The sequence below is a fragment of the Chiroxiphia lanceolata genome, chromosome 1, assembly GCF_009829145.1.
Source record: "Chiroxiphia lanceolata isolate bChiLan1 chromosome 1, bChiLan1.pri, whole genome shotgun sequence".
Taxonomy (NCBI): Eukaryota; Metazoa; Chordata; class Aves; order Passeriformes; family Pipridae; genus Chiroxiphia; species Chiroxiphia lanceolata.
The window spans coordinates 131,200,546-131,222,108 of NC_045637.1; the positions used below are offsets into that span (position 1 = coordinate 131,200,546).

The 21,563-nt window shown below is 38.6% G+C and overlaps 1 protein-coding gene across 1 annotated transcript; it reads left to right on the top strand.

Moving 5' to 3' along the window:
* Positions 1-12,682: 12,682 nt before the first annotated feature.
* BET1 (Bet1 golgi vesicular membrane trafficking protein) lies at positions 12,683-21,400 on the top strand. Its single transcript, XM_032684699.1, has 4 exons — positions 12,683-12,849; positions 16,334-16,449; positions 19,536-19,592; positions 20,140-21,400. Exons 1-4 carry the CDS (start codon positions 12,831-12,833, stop codon positions 20,293-20,295), a joined length of 348 nt encoding a protein of 115 aa, XP_032540590.1. The 5' UTR covers positions 12,683-12,830; the 3' UTR covers positions 20,296-21,400.
* The last annotated feature ends 163 nt before the right edge of the window (positions 21,401-21,563 follow it).

The window sequence follows — 21,563 nt, forward strand, 5'->3', positions numbered from 1 at the left end:
CAACTCTTCTTCACACAGCTGTTAGAAGTGAAGGTTCACATCACACAGTGGAGCATATCACACCAGATTATCCCCTACAAGCCTTGTAGATTAACTGTGAAGTTGATTTCTTCTGGGAAGCTGTCAGCTTCACTTTTACTTTATCCATAAGTGATCTGTATTTCAGTTGCATGGATAAGATTTGAAGCTCTCTCAGTTCATCTGAGAACTTTCCATGTTGAAGATAAAGAATGCATCAACATGACACAGTTGTAATAGTGAACTGGCAATTTGCAAACAAAATGCAAACAAAGTTAAAAGTTAAAAATACTTTTACAAATACTAATAGCTTATTAAGTGGCACTGGCCTAGCATGTAAAATTAACTTCTAAAATAGCTATGCTTTGCTGTTTTCATTTAGCTTGACAGAAACTATAATTCATCCAAGAAAAGGTTATCAGCTTTTTTAAATCAATAGTTTAAAAGAATCAGTAAATTTCTCAAAAAAGCATCTAGGACAGGATCACTACTCCTTACAGAAATAAAATATGGCTGTTGAGGAAGTTGAAGAAGTTGAGGAAGGTGTATTTTTTATCTGTACTACTGTATATGTACCAGCTAACACTTGGCACCTGAATCTGTTTCACATTAGACAGCTTTCTGGTCCTCTTTCAGATCCTCTTTCAGATCCTCTTTGAGCTATTCATTCTCATTTCAGGATCTAAATTCTGCTTTCTTTAAGGTCCATAATAATACATCCCTTAATACTACTTTGGTCAGAAATTCCAACAGAGTTGTATAAACACAGGCAAAATAAAAACTGTCCAAGGAACAGCAACTGCAGATTTTACTGAGTTAAACCTACTGAAGGCATTGAGTAATAATGTCTCACATACCAGTATGTGAAACATCAATAGTCAATGACTAAAGCAAATTTAGAGCAGGCGCTCATGCTAAGTCTTTAGTATAATGGATAAAATACCAAATACTAGCAAATATTCAGGACTTGTAAAGGAAAGAAATAGATTTATATTTCTTGTTGCCAGACTATCAGCTCTGAAATAATTCAAAGTGAATGGTTTCCAAGATTCTTATATTTCTTTCCAAATCTTTTTAAGAGCCAGTAAGGAGTATGAAACATTAATGTCTTAATTTTAAATATATTTCCACTTGTAGTAGGGTTTTTCCAGGTCATCAGCATATATTTAAAATCATGCTTCATTTTACATGAGAGGAAACACTCTGAGAACGAAAAAAATACTTTTACAAGGAAAATGGATGAGTAGGAGAGATGTCTTTCTCCTACTCTGGTACTCCTGAAAATGTTAGCTAGTTCTCCTTTCCCCCCTCTGGTAGAACACAGCTGAGTCTCCAAGTGATGTTTTTCCATTCCGGTGGAGGCCAATGATCCTTCCCAACACCACTGAGTTATTTCTTATTCTTCCTATCTTGCACACTGTGGTTTGGGTTAATTTGCATAAACCATTTCCATTTTCCAGACACATTTATAAAGTCATTTACATAGCTGACAACTGCATTTCAGTGAAAGATTCAGAGCGTAGCTTCTGATCTCCTGCTAATTGAGGTTAGAAAGGCATTACTGAAGTAAAAATAATATTGATATCCTGCAACTCAATACAAACCTGCTAATAATTCAGCTGTGGAAAGAAAATAATCTTTTCATACTCATTAAACATCATTTAAAAGCCTCATTAGTATTACATGAAATAAGATCTTAACTGTTAGTGCAATACAGTCTACCAGTAAGAGGTTTAATTGTTTTGCTGATGGTTCACATTTTATGTAAACACTTTTATTTGACTTCAAGTTAATATTCTCCAGAATTTTAGGAAAAATAAGCTCCTAAAAGACTGAAGGCAAAGAGCTGGACTATTTTAAAAGCCTCAGCTAGAATTTATTTCTATCAAAGTTCACATAGGGTATTCCTGAAAACCAGTTTTGCACAACACAGTTCAATAAAGAACCTCAAAATTAAGATATAACAACTTTAATGAACCTCTTGGCAAAAGTGACTCACAAAGGAACATAATCTCATTTTCAGCTGCCTACAATATTCACATCCCTTGTGTCATATGTGAGTGTACAGCAAGAATTTTATGAGAAGTCTGCCAGGCAGGGACAGTTGAACATCTCATCTCCCTTAAAACATCTCATACACAGCATATACTTTTGTACTGACCATGCAGAAGGCTTTAAGTAATTTCTGGCTCTCCACATATTTTCTTCTAGCCTAAGGAGGTCTCTCTCCGTTCTTCCCCCCTACTTCTCCGGGAGAGGGGTCTTGCCCAGCTACTGGGAGGATATCTGTCTTCAGTCCCTGAATCCATTTGAACACAAGCACTAGCTAATTGCTATCAAATTTGAAAAGGTTATGGCCCTAATAAGGTTAAATTCCCACAAGTATTCTGAAAATATCTGACTAGTAAAAAAACCCCTTATAACTCACCAGCGGAGGAAGAGCTGTTTTGCAAGTTCTTAAGCTTTTTAGGCTACAGAGAAAAACCAGGAGAGAAAGATAACATTGCCTTCATTGCTCACAGGAAAGCTTGAAGCTGACTACACCTCAGGCATCTGTCAAGGCCCCTCTCTTGTTCCTTCCTTCTCTCTCTCTTCCTCCTTGTTTCTCTCGGGATGAGCACCAAGGCTGCTGCCTGACTGGCAAAAGCAGAGGCAGCGGGTACACTCATCCCAGCACCTGTACCAGTGGGTGTATCAGAGTGCAGGGGTCCTTCTGAATGCTACTGGCTGCTTTCCTCCCCCCAGCAGTGCCCTGAGGGAGAGATAGATTCCTCCTTTGTGACAATCACTGGTTGAAGGGTGCAGGGAAGGTCAGGAGAAAGCTTTGACAAAATCAATTGATAGTATACAATAGTGTAAATCTGCCTATTCTTAACTGTCTAAATTTTTAGAAGTTCTTATTATGAATCTGTTAAAGGATGATAGGTATCAAATATTTCTTTATAATTCCTAAAATGGACTTTTACTCCATGAATTATGTGATTCCTAGATTAGATTCTCATTACCAACACTGTAAGTGCACACAGAGATTTTGTATTTAGTCCACAATAAAACATAACCTTAGACAGCCTCGTTTAAAAGCTCTTTGTACATAGCTGTTTGGTGGTATGGGTGAACATGATTTTGTAAACTTATCTGCTTATTCCATATTGTTTTCATAAAACTGGAAATTCCAGCGCAGCAGCATCAAGACATATAAGCTTCTTTTATCAAGGTATACATTATTTATAATAAAAAAATTTTCTACTTTATTCTAAATTATGTATTATATTATATTAACGTATCTTTATTAAGTTTGTGCTCCTGTTTATTTTTCCTTCCAATATCTTCCTCATTGCTAAAATGTGGCATAAATGTGGCATAAATGTAACGCTCACAGTAATGTAATAGATACTACAGGAATCAGAAGAGTTATAAGGCATCTGGAAGAGGTGTCGTGCCTTTGTGTACAACCTACAAGATGGACCATGTCATCTGACTCTATTGTAATGCAAAAAAATGATCATTCCTCTCCCACTGATTCTGAGGGAGGAGTCATGTCTCCCTATATAATCTATATGATGGATCAGGTCATTTGATTCTACTGTAATGCAAATAGTGGTCATTCTTCTTCCACTGACTTTGAATAATACTTTTCTTTCCTAAGCCACATTTCAAGGCATTAGAGCATATTAGTAAAAATGATTAAATAAGCTTCTTAAAATCCTTGGCAAGAAATTAACATTTTAGTGACAGGGAAAAAGAGGAACAGAGATGTTACAGATTTGGCTCCATTCTAGAATTTATTTTGAAATTTTAGAATCCAATCATGCTTCCTCCCCATCCTGCATGTCACTTTCTTGGCACACTTTCTGAGCTGGCATCTGCATTGTGTGCTGCAGGAGTGATGAGGAAATGCTGCTCTTTCTCCAGGCAGCAGTATATGAGCCCATAGTGAACCTCACTTCTCATGTGCCATGATGTTAGGAGGCACAAACCTGCTCTCCTGGGAGGTCACCAAGATTTTCCTTGGAGACTTGGCCCAGAATATTTTGTGTTTCCTATGATTCATAAACACCACGAGTCAGACCCCAGAGTGACAGACCCAGTGCCACGTGCACAAGCATGTTGAACTTGCACAGACATGGCACATGCTGGATATGTTTGACTCACATCAAATCAACTGCACACCAGCAGTGGCTCCAGTACCTCTCCTGCCTGAAATCTGGCACAGGATTTGCCAAGTAAATGCCAGGCATGAGAGCCAGGTGCCTCAGACCTGCCTTGTTTGCTGTCTGGTTTTGCTATCCTTTCCAGACTTCTTTCCATTACTAATTTCTTAAGAACTATAGTCTCTGGAAAAAGCCTGAAGCAATTTGTACAATGCGTTTGGACAATGTTTTCAGGCACATGGTGTGATTCTTGGGTCTGTCCTGTGCAGGGCCAGGAGCTGGATTCGATGATCCTTGTGGGACCCTTCCATCTCAGGATATTCTATGATTAATATACAGTCAGTCACACTGTAGCTGGTCATGATTTGCCAAGACAGAGAAAACTGCACTTTGTAAAACAGGATCATGTGGCCAGAATCATCCCTGTGGTCAGTGGTGATCTATGAAGGAGGAATGTGGTCTAAAGTTTATAACGCTGACACTGTTCAGCAGGAAGACATCAGAGGAACTTTAGAAACCAGATCCATGATCATGTATCCTGTCAGGAAATAGGGATGCTGACTAGGGCACTGGGACAATGTTTAATTTAGTAATTACTAAAGCATAACTTTTACATACATATGGAATATATAACTTAAAAGACAGATTGAATAACAGTTTTCATTTTTAATAAATTAGGTTATCCTAATAACCTTGTTTAAAGAAAAATTATCTTTATAAATGAAGATTCATGGATATGAAATTCAGATATCTTGTCTACATCTTCTTTTACATCAGTGGAGTATATGGACACTGAGCATTGCTGTAGTAAGCTAACACTTGCATTTTAATTTCATGAGTTTCCAACTGAAGTATAAGTAATTAGCACATGGATTCAAGTCAGAAGCATCACTCTAAGTAGAGTTTACTTGTGTATAGTGTCCTCTCCATCCTTCCCGAACCATTCTGGGAAAAGTTACTGTCTGGAAACCACCAACCTGACCCTTTCCCCTCGTTCAGGATTTCTGGGAAGAGATTTGGATAAGAGGGTTCAGCTAAATATTTGTATTTCCTGTGTAAAAGGATTTTAAAATACCAACCCATCTTTACCTGGCTATGTAGAACTACAGGTGGTAATTATTCAAGATGGTGGTCACTGAGCAACAGGGATATAAAATGGTGTTGTCTAGGATGGATAAACTGAATAAGGCCTCTTTAGCAAAACATAAAAGGGAAGCAAAAAGTGTCACAAGTCAAAGAGCAGGGTATGGAGTTTCACTAGGCTAAGACCAGCACTCAGAGATAAAAGACATCAAAGCTGTCCGGTGAGCTTTGAGCTGTAAGCCAGGACCCAATACACAACAAAGCAATAGCTGGTGGACCTTGAACCAAGGAACAATCCACCACTGGATATGGGCTAGCGGATCTCAAGCCATCCACAACAGGATGTGGGTTTGGTGCACTTGAACTGGGGTTAAACGGGGTAAAAATCTTTTAACTATAGGCAGTTCTCCAGACCTTTTACCAAACATTTTCCTTAAAGGGACAGAGGATTGTGGTTATTGTCCAGTTATGGGTTTCCAAGTAGAGTTTGTATCCGTACAATAGATGGATTGTTGTGGTAGCATAAATGTGTAGACTGTAATTTAATTCTAACTCATATATAATGTATTTTTTTGACGTACAAGTGACAATGACTTTTCATGGTACTTTCAAGCAAAAGTACTTCTGTTGGTGAATGGGCTGTGGGAGATGGAATCTTTTTACATGGTGTAGCATAAAACATACCCTTAGCTTGCTTTTAGCTACATTTATAGCAAACCATGAAGAGAACATGCAACTTTTTATTCTGAAACATAATGATCCTTTCTACTCCATAATTACTTCAGTTTTCAATCCCATGCCATAAGAATTGATGTGATTTTGTTACGGACTTTATTAAAAGCTAGATAATGTGCTCAGGTTTTTAGTAAGTTAAAAGACCATTTTCTTAGAAATACGTTAATGCATCTTTGTGAAAAACAATGTTATGCTTTCTTCCCAGTTGCTACACTGCATCTGGTAAATAATTCAAATACAGAAATGAAGTGTATTCTTATGGCATAGTGTAGTGCTATGCAGAAACACACAAGTAAACTCTGAATGAGCCACCACAGAACAGGAAATCATATTGTCCCATTAGCACTGTGCTCCATCCAGTACAGGTAATCAGCCTGGCTGCTGCAGTCTGTGCAACAGCCTAAGAAAACAATCTTTATTAATATGCTTGGGATGGGTAATTTGTTTATAATGGTCTTTCTGGAAAACAAGGGGCTTGCAAAAGTTTTTGCAGATTTATGTTCAAGCATTAGCTTCTCTAATTAGTCACCAAATAAATTGTTTTGTGCGTGATTTGTCGACTCATGAGAAAACTAAAGAGAATTAAAGAAGTACACGATGGTTTGTTTTTATTTTTTTAAGTAATTCTTCAGTGGACAAGCACAAAGCTAGAATAAATCTAGCTCCAACATCCAGAAATCTTGATTCACATTTTCAGTTTTGCTGGACAAAGAAAAAAGCTTGATGTCTGTTCCATTTGTCTTGAGAAATACACTGTAGGAAAATGCTCCACCTAGATACAGGTCTGCAAAATAGTGCTCCTCTCCCTGAAAGTCATGACACTCAAAGACTGTTTTTATTGAAATCTCTGCTTTGACTGGTGAAAACCTTTCCCATGTATCTGGAAGCTCAACATAAACAGAACATAAATCATCAAATTAGTATTTAATTGCATCTTATGAACCATTGGGACTGTATGCTTCATTCATCCCATACATTTATTCTACTAAAATGAAAAATTACTTTGACTTCCACTTTTTATTTTAAACGTATTAGTCCTCCTCTTTAGACATTACTGTTATTAATGCTCAGGCTGCTGCAATGGCTCTGAATTCTTATCATTCATTCAGCTGATATTATTACCCAGTCAAAGCTCACATCAGAAATGGTACCTTAATATTAGAGAAAGAAATCGTGACTGGAATTATTCATAGATTACACAGCATACACTACTTGGAATACAAAGAATCAGCAGAGGCGGTTTTTTAATAAGAATTTATAGCCTGATCCAAAGTCAATACAAAAATTCTCCATGACTTTGGTAAATTTTGATTTTAGCCCTTTGTAATGAAATTTAGGAGGGAGACCAGCAGTTGTGTCCATACCCTTTCTTCTCTACTTTGATATAATTTAACAGTACTGACAAGAAATTTATAAAAATACAGCAGAGATTTCTGTGTGTGTTCCCTGCAGAATTAAACAGGATATGGAGCAGCTTATGATACTGAAAAGTAACTAAAGGAAAGAATAAGCAGAATCACAGCATTTTTTCAATAATAATAAAGTAAATAATAATTATACTTACATTGCCCATGAGCTAATATAAAGCTCAATACTTCCCAAACATAACTTATATAAAAGTGAGAAGAAAGACGTTTTCACTGTTAACCAATTTTAAAAGTGTTGTAAAGGTGAAAGAGACTGTACTTTCTTTCTAGATATTTTCTACTGATGCAACTACAGATATTGTTTCTCTTTCCCTCAGCTGGTCCTTCACTGCTGATGTGTGTCTGACAAATCAAGCTTCCTGAGGTCTCCCTCAGGATAACCTCTACTATAACTGTAAAACAGAGATGATTCTGAAATCAAGAACAAGAAAATAAAGTGGAATATGTTAAAGGCACAACTTTATACAAATACACCCTTTATATAAATGCACACTGGAAATTTTGCTCTAAGCATATTTACTGACTTTTAAAATCTTATTATGAGTTTACTTGATTTTTCAACCTGTAACCATACACAGATCCAAAGCCATGAGATAGGAAGTCTTTGTAGCTACAAAGTGTTAATAATCCTTTGAACTTGTGTATGGAAAGGCCTGCAATGACTAGGCAGGGATGAATATGATTACATATGTTTGAGGAAGCTCTGATTTCCAGCAACATGGTTTTATCAAAGATAACAGGAGCCCAGGTAAATATCTCCTTGGTTATCTTCTAAAAACAATAAAAGGTTATTTTGGCAGATATTTTGTAACAGTTTTATTAAAAGAACATTATAGTAAAAAAAAAAAAAAGAAAGTAGTTGGAAAACACAATGAGACGAGATGACTCTAAACCTTATCCCAGGAAGAAGGTGTCATCTATAATGGAAGTGCATTAAGACTGGAAACAGCTATGGTTCTCTTTGACAGTATTTAATAAAGTTTTGAATCATTGTGATGGGTGAAACTTGCAGTTCTGTCGGTACTTGCAGTGATTTACATATGGTGTCATCATTAGAGAACTTGAAAGACAATTGCACACAGTATTCCTCTGGTGACTTGCATGATCAGTTCTTTTCTTGACAGTCTGGGTGGCAATGAGCAGTGGCTGGGATCAGCCTCCTTCAGTCATTTAAGGTCTTACAGAAGGTGTAGTTTTACGCAGCATCTGGTTTTCTTGACGACACTATTTGGAGAATACAACCAGGAAGAGAAAGACTGATAACATCCTAAGCCCACTATCAGTTTTGTCAGCTTAAGAATATGGGAGCAAACTCCTGAGTGATCTGAGTTTGTTGGAATAGGAGCATTTTGAGTGCTCTCATTTGCTAAATAGCATTAGAACAAAACAGGATGTTAAGTGACAAGGATACTGATGAAAGATTCTGGAATCACTCCTTTTTGAAGATACTGAATTCTAATTAAAAATAGTCTGTTACCTAGCTCTGCTTCTGTGTGGTTAATGTTTTAATTTTATTTAAAATGTCTTGTCAGCTGTTACTTAATTGCACAATGGATCAAGATTTAATTAGCAAGTGGATTTTTCTTAATAATTGAAGCTTACCGCTTAACAAAACAGCAATTGAAATATTTGATACTAACATAATATCATGCAATATCAGCTTTTCAACTTGCTAATGATGTCTGTGACTAGATAGGATGTTTTCATAATCTGTAATTGTTGAAAGTAGCAAGTTAATAATGAAGACTGAAAACCTGTTTAGAAACATGTAAGAATACTGACATTCTGGTTACTTATTTAATAATTTGATGTCATTATTATTATCATCTTAATAAGATTCACGGGCTTTCAGATATGTATTGGAAGACCATACAGGAAGATTATACAGGACCTTATCAGATGGCTTCCCTGCTTGTTTTTTTTCCTTTTTCTTCCTTTTGCAATAGCGTCATGGAGTAATCTGTCAATAAAATATATGGTCTGTTTGCTATGTAAATGTACTCATCTAATTTAATTAGAGTCAGTAATGACAGTCAAAAAATGGTAGCAGTGGTAAGAGAGTTGGTAAGACATGTGGAACACCCCTTTTATAATAGACACCTTTTTTTTTTAAACAAGGAGTTCATTAATAGTTTGGGGGAATGAGACTGACATACAATTGCCTCAGCACAGTGTCTGAAAATAACACACCTATAGTAGGCTGCTATTAAAAGATTATAAGAGCATCGACAGGATGGGTAAGCTGCAGGCTGCATACATCTTTGTTTATTTCTTTAACATGCTTTTTCTTCCTGTATGTTGTCACTGTTAAACAAAACATTGATGACTCAGTCATTTTTAACCACTTGCTGACTACTCATTTAGGCTTCCTGGCAGGAAGAACTGAAGATAGTACGAAACAGCTGCAGCCACACTGGCTGACTGACTATGCACAGCTGGTTTGCAAAGCTGGGGAGCTCAGGGCATGGCCTCGATGTGGGGGGCTGCCAGGGAATGGGCCAGAAAGCCAACAGGAATACAGTTAATCATCTCAACAGAAAAACTGTATTCATCTCACAGGCTCATACTGTGAAATTATTAATATGAATACAAACCAATCAGTGGAAATATAACATAAACAGTAAATAATAATCACAGAATCGCAAAGTCATAGAATATGCTGAGTTGGAGGGGACCCCCAAGGATCATCGAGTCCAACCCTTAGCCCTGCACAGGGCCATCCCCAAGAGTCACACCATGTGCCTGAAAGTATCATCCAAACTCTGTCAGGCTTGGTGCTGTGACCACTTCCCTGGGGAAACTCTGTGCTGGACATTTTGTCCAGAGGAATACTGTGAGAAATAGTATCAAAAGCTTTTTTGAAATCCAAAAAAGATTCCACCAACTGGCTTCCCTTGATCAACTAGGTGGGTTACCTTGTCTTATCAGGAAATCAAGCTGGATAAGTAGGACTTTCCTCTCATGAAGCTGCGCTGGCTGTGACCAATGACTGCATTGCCATTCAGGAGTTTTTCAATACTTCCCAGAATAATCTTCTCCATAACTTTATCAGACACTGAAGTGAGACCGACAGGCCTGTAGATTTCAGGGTCTTGCCTCTTGACTTCCTTGGAAATTGGGATATGAGACCCAGTTATCTCTATGTCTAGATGGAATCACAAGTTCATTATTGTAGTACTATGAGATCTAAAAAATTAACTTTCCTATGAGATACTTTCAGTGTATGAAATAAACATAAATTCAATATGATTAAAATGGATTTGAAACATTAATCACGTCAGTATCATTTCCACACTTTGCTGTAAGAAGCTGTAGAAGTCAATGTGCTATTTATAAATTGCATATTGACTCAAGATGTTATTTCACAACATCATAAGGAGATTATATGTCTAAACACTCTGAGTTGTGAACACCTTACATGTGGTTAATTGGGATATTATTTTATAGAAAATGTGAGTAAAAATGAAAAATAAGCCCCTTAATGATGACTTATAACTACAGTCTTGTTATGTATAAATCCATATTTACTGAAAAATGGAAGATGAGTCACGTGGAAAAAAAAGAAAGGTGACAAAGAATATGCAAATACTGTAAAGACAAATCTTCATATAGCACTGCCACCAAATGCAATAATTTTTTGGATGATGTATCAAGACAAAAATGTAAATAAAATTATACCTAACAATGAGAGACTCAGACCAGCTGTTTCTAAAAGACATTTTCCTACTGCTTCCTTGAGCCTCAGTTTTACTCTCTGGTTATTTAATTATTGCATAGACTGTCACACTAGTCCTTCTTGAAAAATTGTGATGATGAGGATATTGGTCCTAACTTCAAATCTGAAGCACTCAGGAGGGAGGTTTTCTCAAAATCCATTCATTTTCTGTAGATTTTGCAATATCTAAATTTTACTGTCCTAAGCATAATCCTTTAAGAAACCTCTTTGCCCTGGTTAGGTGAGAAATGGGCCCATCTGTGAACTTGATGAATTTAGTGCAAAGAGTGTCTTTAATCTGATGATAGCACTTTCCCCTTCTTTGAAACAACTGCTGCATTTCCCTGAACTGATGTAATCAAGTCACAAGTTATCAATGAGGGCATCTTGCAAACTCCTGTAAGAATTGCTGAGTTCGAGACAAAATCCCATGGAGATTAGCTCCACACTGAGCACTGGAGGTGTGAACAGCTCTGCAGAGCTCATTTCTTCTCTTTGGCCTTTTGTTTTGGATGTGTAACTAACACCATAGTAGAAATTTTGGATAAACTGTTTAAATTATCAAATATCAAAAAAACTAGAGGACCATTTTCTACAGTAACTAAATTTTTTCTTTGTAATGTTGTTTGAGACATAGGCATCCAGATGTGACTGAGAAGTAAATAACGAGTACCTTCTCAACATCTGTCCAAAAGTTGGGCAGACAAGACTAATGACTCAATTGCACTTTGACAAGTGGAGAGAAAAGAAATGCTACATTTATTTATTGTTTTGTGCACTGCAAAGAAGATACATGGGGTACCCTACAGCAATTAAACAAGATGTCAGCAGGAGGCCATAGGCCTACAGAGTTATTGTATCCTTCCTTCTGCAACTCTACTGTATAGATGAATACTTCTGGCATACTGCAAGCTCATTGAAGTAGGAGCTTCGGTCCGTATTTATATACCTTGTACAAATACCAGTGCATCTTGGTCCAATACTGAGTGTCCCAGTTCCTACCACAACACAAATATGAAAGCAATTAATGATATGGCAACATGTTGTAATTGAAAAAGACAGTGCAGCTTCTCCAGACCAGTGGACACCACACCTGAAATAGGAAACTCTGAATGGGCTCTGTGATATTGTTTGCTTTTCACTGGAGTCCTGATTAATCCTTGTGGTATCACCCTGGGAAATAAATTCAATCCACTGCTATATGTAGTGATCCACATCTTTAGTGAAAGCAAGTGAAACACATTTATGCTAAAGCAGCTCAAGGGGTTAAAGAATGAAGGGGAAATGATCTTTGCAAGTCAGATTTAAATCACTCAGACAACTGAAGATCCAATAATAATAAAATCTTCAGGTTTCCAGTTCTAGTTGCTGTACGCTGCAGCAACGTGGTCCTTACTTCTAAATACACTGAGGAAGGAAAGTGAAAAAGCTCCACTGAGCGCTGAATTCTCATGGTTTTGTCTGTCACAGCCCTCGGCGCGGGACTACAACCCCCAGCAGCCCCCGCGCGGCCCGGCGGCCCGTTCGCGCACCCAGCGTGCCGCGCGCGGGGCGCTGTCGTGGCGCTCGCGGGTGAATGAGTCTTGGCCGCGCCGCCGAGCCCCGCTGCGGCCCCGCCGAAGTTTCGGCCGCCTCCTCCTCATCTTCCTCCTCTTCGGCTGCCTCCTTCTCCTCCTCCCGTGGCAGGCTCTGGGCAGAACCATGAGGCGCGCGGGGCTGGGTAAGCGCGGCGACAGGGCCGGGCTGGGCTGCCTCACGCGCAGGGCCCGGCCCCGGGGAGGGTCTGGGGCAGGTGGGGCGGGAGAGGGGCTGTGCCCGTGGGCGCACGGCTGCAACGGAGCTCGGAAGCTTTTTGGGGGAAACGCCGTCACCCCTGCTTCTGCCTCTTTCTAGCTGAGCTGGATTTACGGAGCAGCGCTGGGGTTTGTATTTATCATAGAGCCATAGAATGATTTAGTCTGGAATGGACCTTAAAGATCATGTAGTTCCAATCCCCCTGCCATGGGCAGCGACACCTTCAACTAGACGGGTTACTCAGAGCCCGTCCAACCTGTCCTTGAACACCTCCAGCGATGGGGCATCCACAGCTTCCCTGGGCAACCTATTCCAGTGCCGCACCACCCTCACAGTAAAGAATTTTTTTCTTAATATCCAATCTAAACCTACTGTCTTTCAATTTGAACCCATTCCCCCTTCTCCTGTCACTGGATGCTCTTGTAAACAGTCTTGGCTCATTTAGCTCTGATGATGATGTTCCAACGTGATGTTAATTTGAGCCGTGTTCCCATGGATGGACATTTGTCACTCTTCAGTCAAGTCCTTTCCAATTTGGAGGGTTTTTTTTATTTTAGTACTTCTGTATGTTTTCCTGTTATGTTTGTGGGGGGGAACAAAACCCCCCAGCTATTATAAATTTGTTACAAATATAATCTGGTGCAAATGCAGAAATCTTTGCAGGGTTCCTGCTGAGTGTTTTGAGCAGCTTAGGCCTCATTTTTCAACCGCAGTCATGTTGATGACTGTAAGGAAACTTTGAACTCCCACGTCGTGTTCTACAACCACGTGGGTGCTATGACTGCATTGTTAAGCTTAGGGGATGTTTATGCCCCAGAAGTTTATGACTGAGTTCTGGTGCTTCTTCCTAGAAAGTATTTAGAGGCGGTAAATGCCGCATGGCTAAACCAAGTGTGTCTAACACCAGCTTACATTTACTTCTACATTTTAGATTTGTGTCATGCAATGGTATTTTCATGACATAAAACAAGCCTTGGGAACACTTCTTAGTAGAGCAAGAGAGGTGTTGGGATATTTATGATAAAAAAGTGGGCATTTGATAGGGCTTAGATATTCAGTCCTTTCCTTTGTCAGACTGACAGCTTGCTGTTGAGTATGAACTGAGAGGGATTGGACTGGAGGCCACCCAGTGCAGTGTGCTATTTCTGAAGAGGTGGTGGATGTTCGTGCAAGGAGCGCTGAAGAAAGAGCATGCTTTCTTTTAGGTTGATTCTGGCATACAATGCCTTAAGAATCATCCTGAAACTGCTTTTTAAAAATGTCTGCTGGAAGGTCAAGCAGAAGACTGAAATGTCTGTTATCAGCTGCAGTAAAATTTTCTGCTTTACCTTGACATTTCAGCTGTCAGTTTAGAACTATTTTTTATGTAATAGTCTGGAAATAGAAGCTGGGCACCAGCACTTAGGCTGTTGTCATCATCTACCTGGTACCTCTTTTTTAGCCTGCAATTGTGTTATGGCCATGTCCCTATTACGTGTCAATGAGCAGTGTTGAGGGACTGTCCGTAGAACTGCCACGCTGGACTTTCTGCCCTTCCCATAAACAGCTGTAGCCAAATGTCTTCATTGTGCTTCCTATGACATTTAAAGAAGCAGCCATGCCTGTTGAAAAGCTTTGGGGCAGTTGTTCATATCTGCATTGTCACAGTCCATGTAAGAATCATAGTGTTTTGGCATGAAGCTGTGTGGTGTATTAACTTATAGACACACTCAAAATTGTGTCACAAAATACTGTACTTAGATACACTTGTAAAACAGACACAAGTGAGAACAACCCTAACTCTCTAAATGATAGAATTTTAGTCAGATTTCTGTATATGACATTGGCACTTTTGATTTAAGTGGGGGAAAAAAGGCTTCTTGACTCAATGTGGTGAAATGAAAACATATATTTCATTGCAGTCAACAACTCCCTTATGAGGAGAAGAGGAGGGGCCGGCACTGATCTCCTCTGATGACCAGTGACAGGACTGAGGGAATGGTCTGAGGCTGTGTTTAGAGGAGGTTTAGGCTGGATATTAGGAAAAGATTTTTCACCCAGAGGGTGACTGGACACTGGAACAGGCTCCCTAGGGAACTGGTCACAGCACCAAGCCTGATAAAGTTCTAGAAGCGTTTGGACAATGCTCTCAGGCACATGGTGTGATTCTTGGGGTTTTCCCGTGTAGACACAGGAGCTGGACTTTGATGACCCTTGTGTATCCCTTTGAATTGAGAATATTCTGTCATTCTGTGATTCAGTCTTGTTGAGGATCTGTCATTAGAGCTTAACTTGTAGAGTAACAATTTACAAGTACAAATTAAAAAATTGTCATTACTTAGATTTAAGGAATGGCTACATGGGTTCATAAAATGATATCTGTTGTCAAAATAGCATTGTAATTCTCTTTTAAAATATTAATATTATGTATGCCAAGCACACAATGAAATTATTTGAAATGGAGTTTTCTCTGTGGTTGGGATTGGTGTCTCTCTTCTCACCCTTTTTCCTCAAAAAGAAAAAAACCTCCACAAACACAGAAATCTTTACAGCGTATTTAAAGTGCAATCAAAGGCATTCAATTTTAGTGTGCCATTCTGGCTAGCTATATAAGTATATATTAATGTTACAAATGGATTGTTAGTTGAATTAATCTAGTGGAATCTTTGTCATAAAGCTTATAGTAGTTCTTTTCTGTTTGCCTTTCTAAGTCTTGATCTCTCTTTATTTTTTTCAAATCTTAGATTTGAGGTCTAAGACTGATTTTTGTCCTGACTGGACGTGGCTTTAATTCTCCGGTGCCTATGCTGCTGTCCAGCTGCTGTCTGTAGGAAGTCTTTATTAGAGGTTGGAGGAAGTGAATGTGTGGAGCTGAGCAGCTTTCACTCCTTTCTGCCCTGCATACTCTGCTGCCTCAGTTGTCTGGATGACAGTCCTGAATCTCCATCACCCAAAACGCCCAGGCAGGAGTGGGAATAGAACTGCAGAATGGTGACTGAAACAGAAATGCTCTGCTCAGAGGCCTGGCTTCTGCTCTCAGGTCTTGTTTGTAGAGAAACTCATGTAAGGATCAGAGTATGGTTTTCCCTTTAAATATGTAATCAAGTGATATTTGTCTTTGTTAGAGGATGGTCTCAACTCTCCTATTTTCAGTTTGGTTTCCCACATGTAGTGGCCTCAGTGCTTCCTTCACATCTCCGTGTAATGCCTGGGTTGATTCCATAGAACTCATCTGAAAACACTGTCAGGAGAAAAATTTGATAGTGCTAAATTACAGCCATTCCTCAGTTTTTCTTTTATTTGCATATTGAAAGGTAACTTTCACATTTGGAAAAGGTAACTTAGACATTTGAGTCTCTGTCTCAGGAGCATGCAAATCACTTGTTCCAGTGGTGTTTTCTGTCTGTAACTACAGACTGTTGTGTTTACAGGTGAGGGAGCACCTGCAGGTAACTATGGCTATACCAGCAGCGGATACAGTGTTTATGAAGAAGAGAATGACAGGTTAACAGAAAGTCTGCGTACGAAAGTCAGTGCCATTAAATCGGTATGTATTTAATTACAGTGATATTGTCACATTTATTGAATTAAATTATATGAATCAGTGAAGCAGTGGACTTAGTTTAAAACATAAATTTAATACTGTGGTGAGTTAACCATGGCTGGATGCCAGGTGCCCACCAAAGCTGCTCTGTCACTCCTCAGGTGGATGGGGAGATAAAAATAAGACAAAAGGCTCATGTGTTAAGATAAGGGCAGGGAGAGATCACTCACCAGTTACCATCATGGGCAAAACAGACTCGACTTGGGGAAATTAATTTATAATTTATTATAAATTAATTATTTATTATAATAAATTTATTGACAGTCAGATCAGTAGGGTCATGAGAAATAAAACCAAATCTTAAAATGCCTTCACCCTACCCCTCCCTTCTTCCTGGCCTCGACTTCCTCCCCCTCAGCAATGCAGAGGGACAGGGAATGAGAATTGCAGTTTATTCATCACACATTGTCTCTCCCAATCCTTTCTCCTCGCACTCTTGCCCTGCTCCAGTGTGGGGTCCTCCCATGGGAGACAGTCCTCCATGAATTTCTCTAACATGGGTCCTTTCCATGGGCTTCAGTTCTGCACTGACTGTTCCAGCGTGGGTCCTTCACTAATTGTTCCGATGTGGGTCCCTTTCATGGGATGCAGTCCCTCAGGAACAGGCTGTTCCAAGGTGGGTCCCTCACAGGGTCACAACTCCTGACAGGACACCTGCTCCAGCTTGGGCTCCTCTCTCCTTGGAATCACAGGCCCTGCCAGGAGCCTGCTCCAGTGTGGCCTTCCCACAGGGTTACAGCCTCCTTTGGGCATCCACCTGCTCTGGCCTGGGGTCCTCCATGGGCTGCAGGTGGATCTCTGCTCTACTGTGGACCTCCATGGGCTGCAAGTGGACAGCCTGCTTCACCATGATCTGTGCCATGGTCTTTGGGGGAATCTTTGCTCTGGTGCCTGGAGCACCTCCTCCTGCTTCTTCTTCTCTGGCCTTGGTGTCTGCAGTGATCTTTCTCCTACATGTTCTCACTCCTCTCTATGCAATTGGTCTTGTGCAGTTTTTTTGCCCTTCTTAACTATGTTATCCCAGAGGTGGTACCACTGTTTCTGATGGGCACTGCCCTGACCAGTCATGAGTTTGTCTTGGAGCAGCTGACATTGGCCCTTTTGGACATTGGGGAAGCTTCTGGCAGCTTCTCACAGAAGCCACCCCTGTAGCCCCCCCACCAGTACCAAAACTTTTCAAAAGTTTCCAAACCCAATACAAAGACAAGAAATAATTAATGTCAGCCAAGATGCACAATTATTCATGTGTAAAACTGATTCTTTCTTTAATTAGTTTTTTAAGCTAGAGATGTCCTTTTTTGTCTACCTTGAGCACACCTTATGGCTTACTGTCCTACAGAATGAATTACTATCCCTGCAGAAACTAAAATCTTTGAGTTTAGGTCAGTAACCCTGTTTCATTTAAGAAAATGGACTACTACTTTTTGGTCTTATCACTACAGCTCACCAGTTTCTGCTGTATCTGCTTATAAATGTGTAATGTGAAAACTGCTCTTAGAAACAGCATGCTAATATCCTCTGAAGAAGTTGTTCTAATGATTCTGATTCCTTCCAGAGACTGAGGACTTCTTTCAAACAAGTCCAACTGAAAGACAGCTCTGTGATTAAAATTATGTCAGTTTCTTGTTCTTAAAAACTACAACTTTTGTCAAATACATTCTTAGCAATAGGTACTGTTTCTACATGTAGAGTACGAGCTAATGAATTCTTTCCATTGAAATTCTGAACTCATTCAAAGTCCTATTGCTAATACTGCTGCTTAAATGTAATTTGTTTAGTCTCAACTAGAAACTAAACCAGATTTAGAATAAGAATTTAGAATAAGTTAAAGGGGTAAAAAGAAAAGCTTTGACCTTTGTTAGCAAATTTTATTTCTTGTCTTCTTCTTGGTATGTTACATTTCAAAATTGATGTATGTTGACAGTGCAGTTGGCAGTGCCCCAAGGAGCAGCACATGTGCTCTTTCTGCAGTTGCATCTTTTAGTGCAACATAATAATCTTGGCATATGGAGTAACCTTCAGATAATCTTCCCAAAAGCCTCATGTAAAATCAGTTTCACTTTTGCTTTACTATAGATTGCACTGAAATGCAGCAGTAAGAAATAATGAGATTCAGGCTGTGACACATAAAACCAAACCTGTTCAGTCTAATCCAAAGCATGGGGGCCTGGAGCACATTTCCCTCCATTCTAGGAGTTGAGCTGGTTGTTCAAGGCCAGTGTGCTGCTAAGAACTGTGGCAGAGGAAAAGCTGCTAAGAATTAGGATCAGTGTCAGTTCTCCCTTGTTTGATTCCAGAGCTGCTTTTAAGCCAAGGCTCTCCTGGCTGGCTCCTGTCTTTGAGATGTTGCAGCTCCATCTGTGCCTGATCTCATATCTCCCTGATTCCAACCCTAACCCAGGTTCACTTTGTAGCTTGACCTTGGACAGTCTTGGGCTGCTCACCAGGCTGTTGCTGGCCCTGGTCACAATCTCAGGACTGACTCTCCCTGGCCTATGCAGCTTTCCTCTTGGTCCTGTGGCTTCCTTGCTGTGACACAAAGCAGAGAAGGGCTACACAAGTTCACTAAAGAAAATCCCATTTATAGCATAACAGAATTTGTCAAAAGAGATTGCTTTAGCAGGTTACATGCATCAGCTCGGGCTACACTGAGTCAAATGGGTGCTCATGGTCCTTTGTGCTGTGTGCCAGCAGTTTTAACAGTTGTTCCAGGAAATGGGCAATTGCTACTTTAGACTTGACTAGATCTTGAATTTTTGAAAGTCCATGCAATAATTCTAATAAGACATTATCTGGAAGAGGACCATTGAGCACCTTCTGTGATTCTTTAGACTCACCTGATGAAAAATCTTTTCTTATGAGTTATTGATAGAATACTATGCATGTTATTTTGTTTTTTGAAAATATCAGGTACTGTTTTCACATTTTTCCTGGGGAAATGCTAGTCATGTTATGTATTTTAGACTGGGTTCTCTAATCTATGTATAACTGATTACTCATACTTCATACTTTTTGGTGTTTTTCAACAGCTTTCCATTGAAATTGGAACAGAAGTTAAAAACCAAAATAAAATGTTATCAGAAATGGTAAGTATGTAGTAACTAAATTCCTTTAAATACAGGGCAGGATTAAGAAGTTAGTACTGTAAAGCATCCTGGTTTTTAGTATGAACACTTTTATTAAAATGCTGACAGCTTATTGACTGTAATGTGACTGATTTGGTAACAGTATTTCTGTTCAAAAAGATAAGATGTGCAAATATGTTACTTTCAAGGCACAACCAAGGCCTTTTTACTTCAGATATGACTATTGATTTTCAATTAGAAAATGTATAGTACTATTAAAGAGGCAGTTCTATATTTAATTGTATTCAAGAATAGAAGAAGGAAGCAAAAAAATTAGAAAGTCAGAAATGCCTTTTTTTCTTGCACTTTGCTTTGGCTTGGGGAAAAAACAGCACTGGATAAATGGGTGAAAGTTTTTCGAGGTTAATTTTTGCCTCTAAAATAATTTTAGTTTTGGAAATTTTGAAAAAACAAGGAAAACTACACTTAGTGAGCTGTAAGGGTATTTCTTTTCTCAGAGTAACCTGTTTTTTATTGCTTTGTTTGCTTGGTTTTTTTTTAAATGTAGGAGAATGATTTCGACTCTACAGGTGGACTTTTAGGTGCAACTATGGGCAGACTGAGAACACTCTCCAGAGGAAGCCAGACAAAGCTATTATGTTATATGATGCTCTTTTCGTTGTTTGTTTTTTTTGTAATATACTGGATTATTAAACTGAGGTGATGCACGGTACCTCTGGTTTACATTGTGTAATTTCAACTACAGTCTTAATTAATGAAGACATTGATCTAAAGTGGCATATTCTGTTGAAAAAAATGATGAAATTGTTCTAAATTGCATTAACTATTAATGCAATGGTATATATAGTTTTCTTAATATGTCAGAATTTTTCCCATCATCCCCTGTTTTGGGGGGATTCTTTGTAAATACGCAGAAAGTGCATAGTAGGTGGCTTTTTTAAAGGGAAAATAGTTTTTAGAATTGATTTTAAAAATACAGAAAACAAGGGGTTTTCAAATATGAAGTAATTGCAGAATTACAAGGCTTTCTCTTTCATTCTGCTTTTCATTCTGCACCATGCTCTAAATTAGAGCTCCAGTTTCAGGCATGTAGTAATTTCTAGATTGCAAAAGCATGAAGAATACTTGGATCTTTCTAAATTGGTTTTATCTGTGGATTTTTAAAAGTCTGGCCTGAAGCTAACAAATGTAAAAGTGGTACCACCAAAAATTACTTTTGTGGCTAGATCTGATAGTGTTTAAGTAGCTTAAACTGTGTGCTTAAACTGTATTTTGGGGAGAAGTTACTTAAAACTGGATTTTATTTTTTAATTCAAATATGACAAATCATGCTTACACATCTCTTTTAAGCAAATGCCTTTGATCATTGGGATCAATCAGTATGGACACAGTACAAATGTTTTCTTTATATTTAAAGTATCAGAACTTAATGATTCCATTGAATCACAAACTTTTATCATTAGGATGTTTACTTTTCAATTTGTGATGGTCCCTCGATCTACACTGCATGATGCCTGAAATACAAGGGCAGATATTTTGAATTTTATATTCAAGTAAATTATGATGCACCTGTTGGAAGTGCAGTCACAGTAAGGTTTTTTTTAGTTTGAAGACTTACCTTTGGCTCACCAAATAGTTTCTAATCATTGAAGCTATTATATTAGTGAGTTTAACGTATAAAAAAATTAAGTTTCCTAGATATTGAAGTTGTATCTACAATTTTTGAAAGACTTTTCTAGAAATACTGTATAATGTGTTGCCATTAATAACGAATTATGAAGTGTCAAATAAAGTGTCTTGTAGTATTATTCTAGCTAGTGTTGTTCATATACATTCTTCTCTATTGTAGAATACCAGTATAATTTTTGGAAATGGTGCTGCATTTAAGGGGCAATTTTTTTTTTTTTAAAATCCATAATACAGGCTGTCTCTTCTGGCTTAAATGACTGTTTTAGGAAGAGTTTAAGTAAT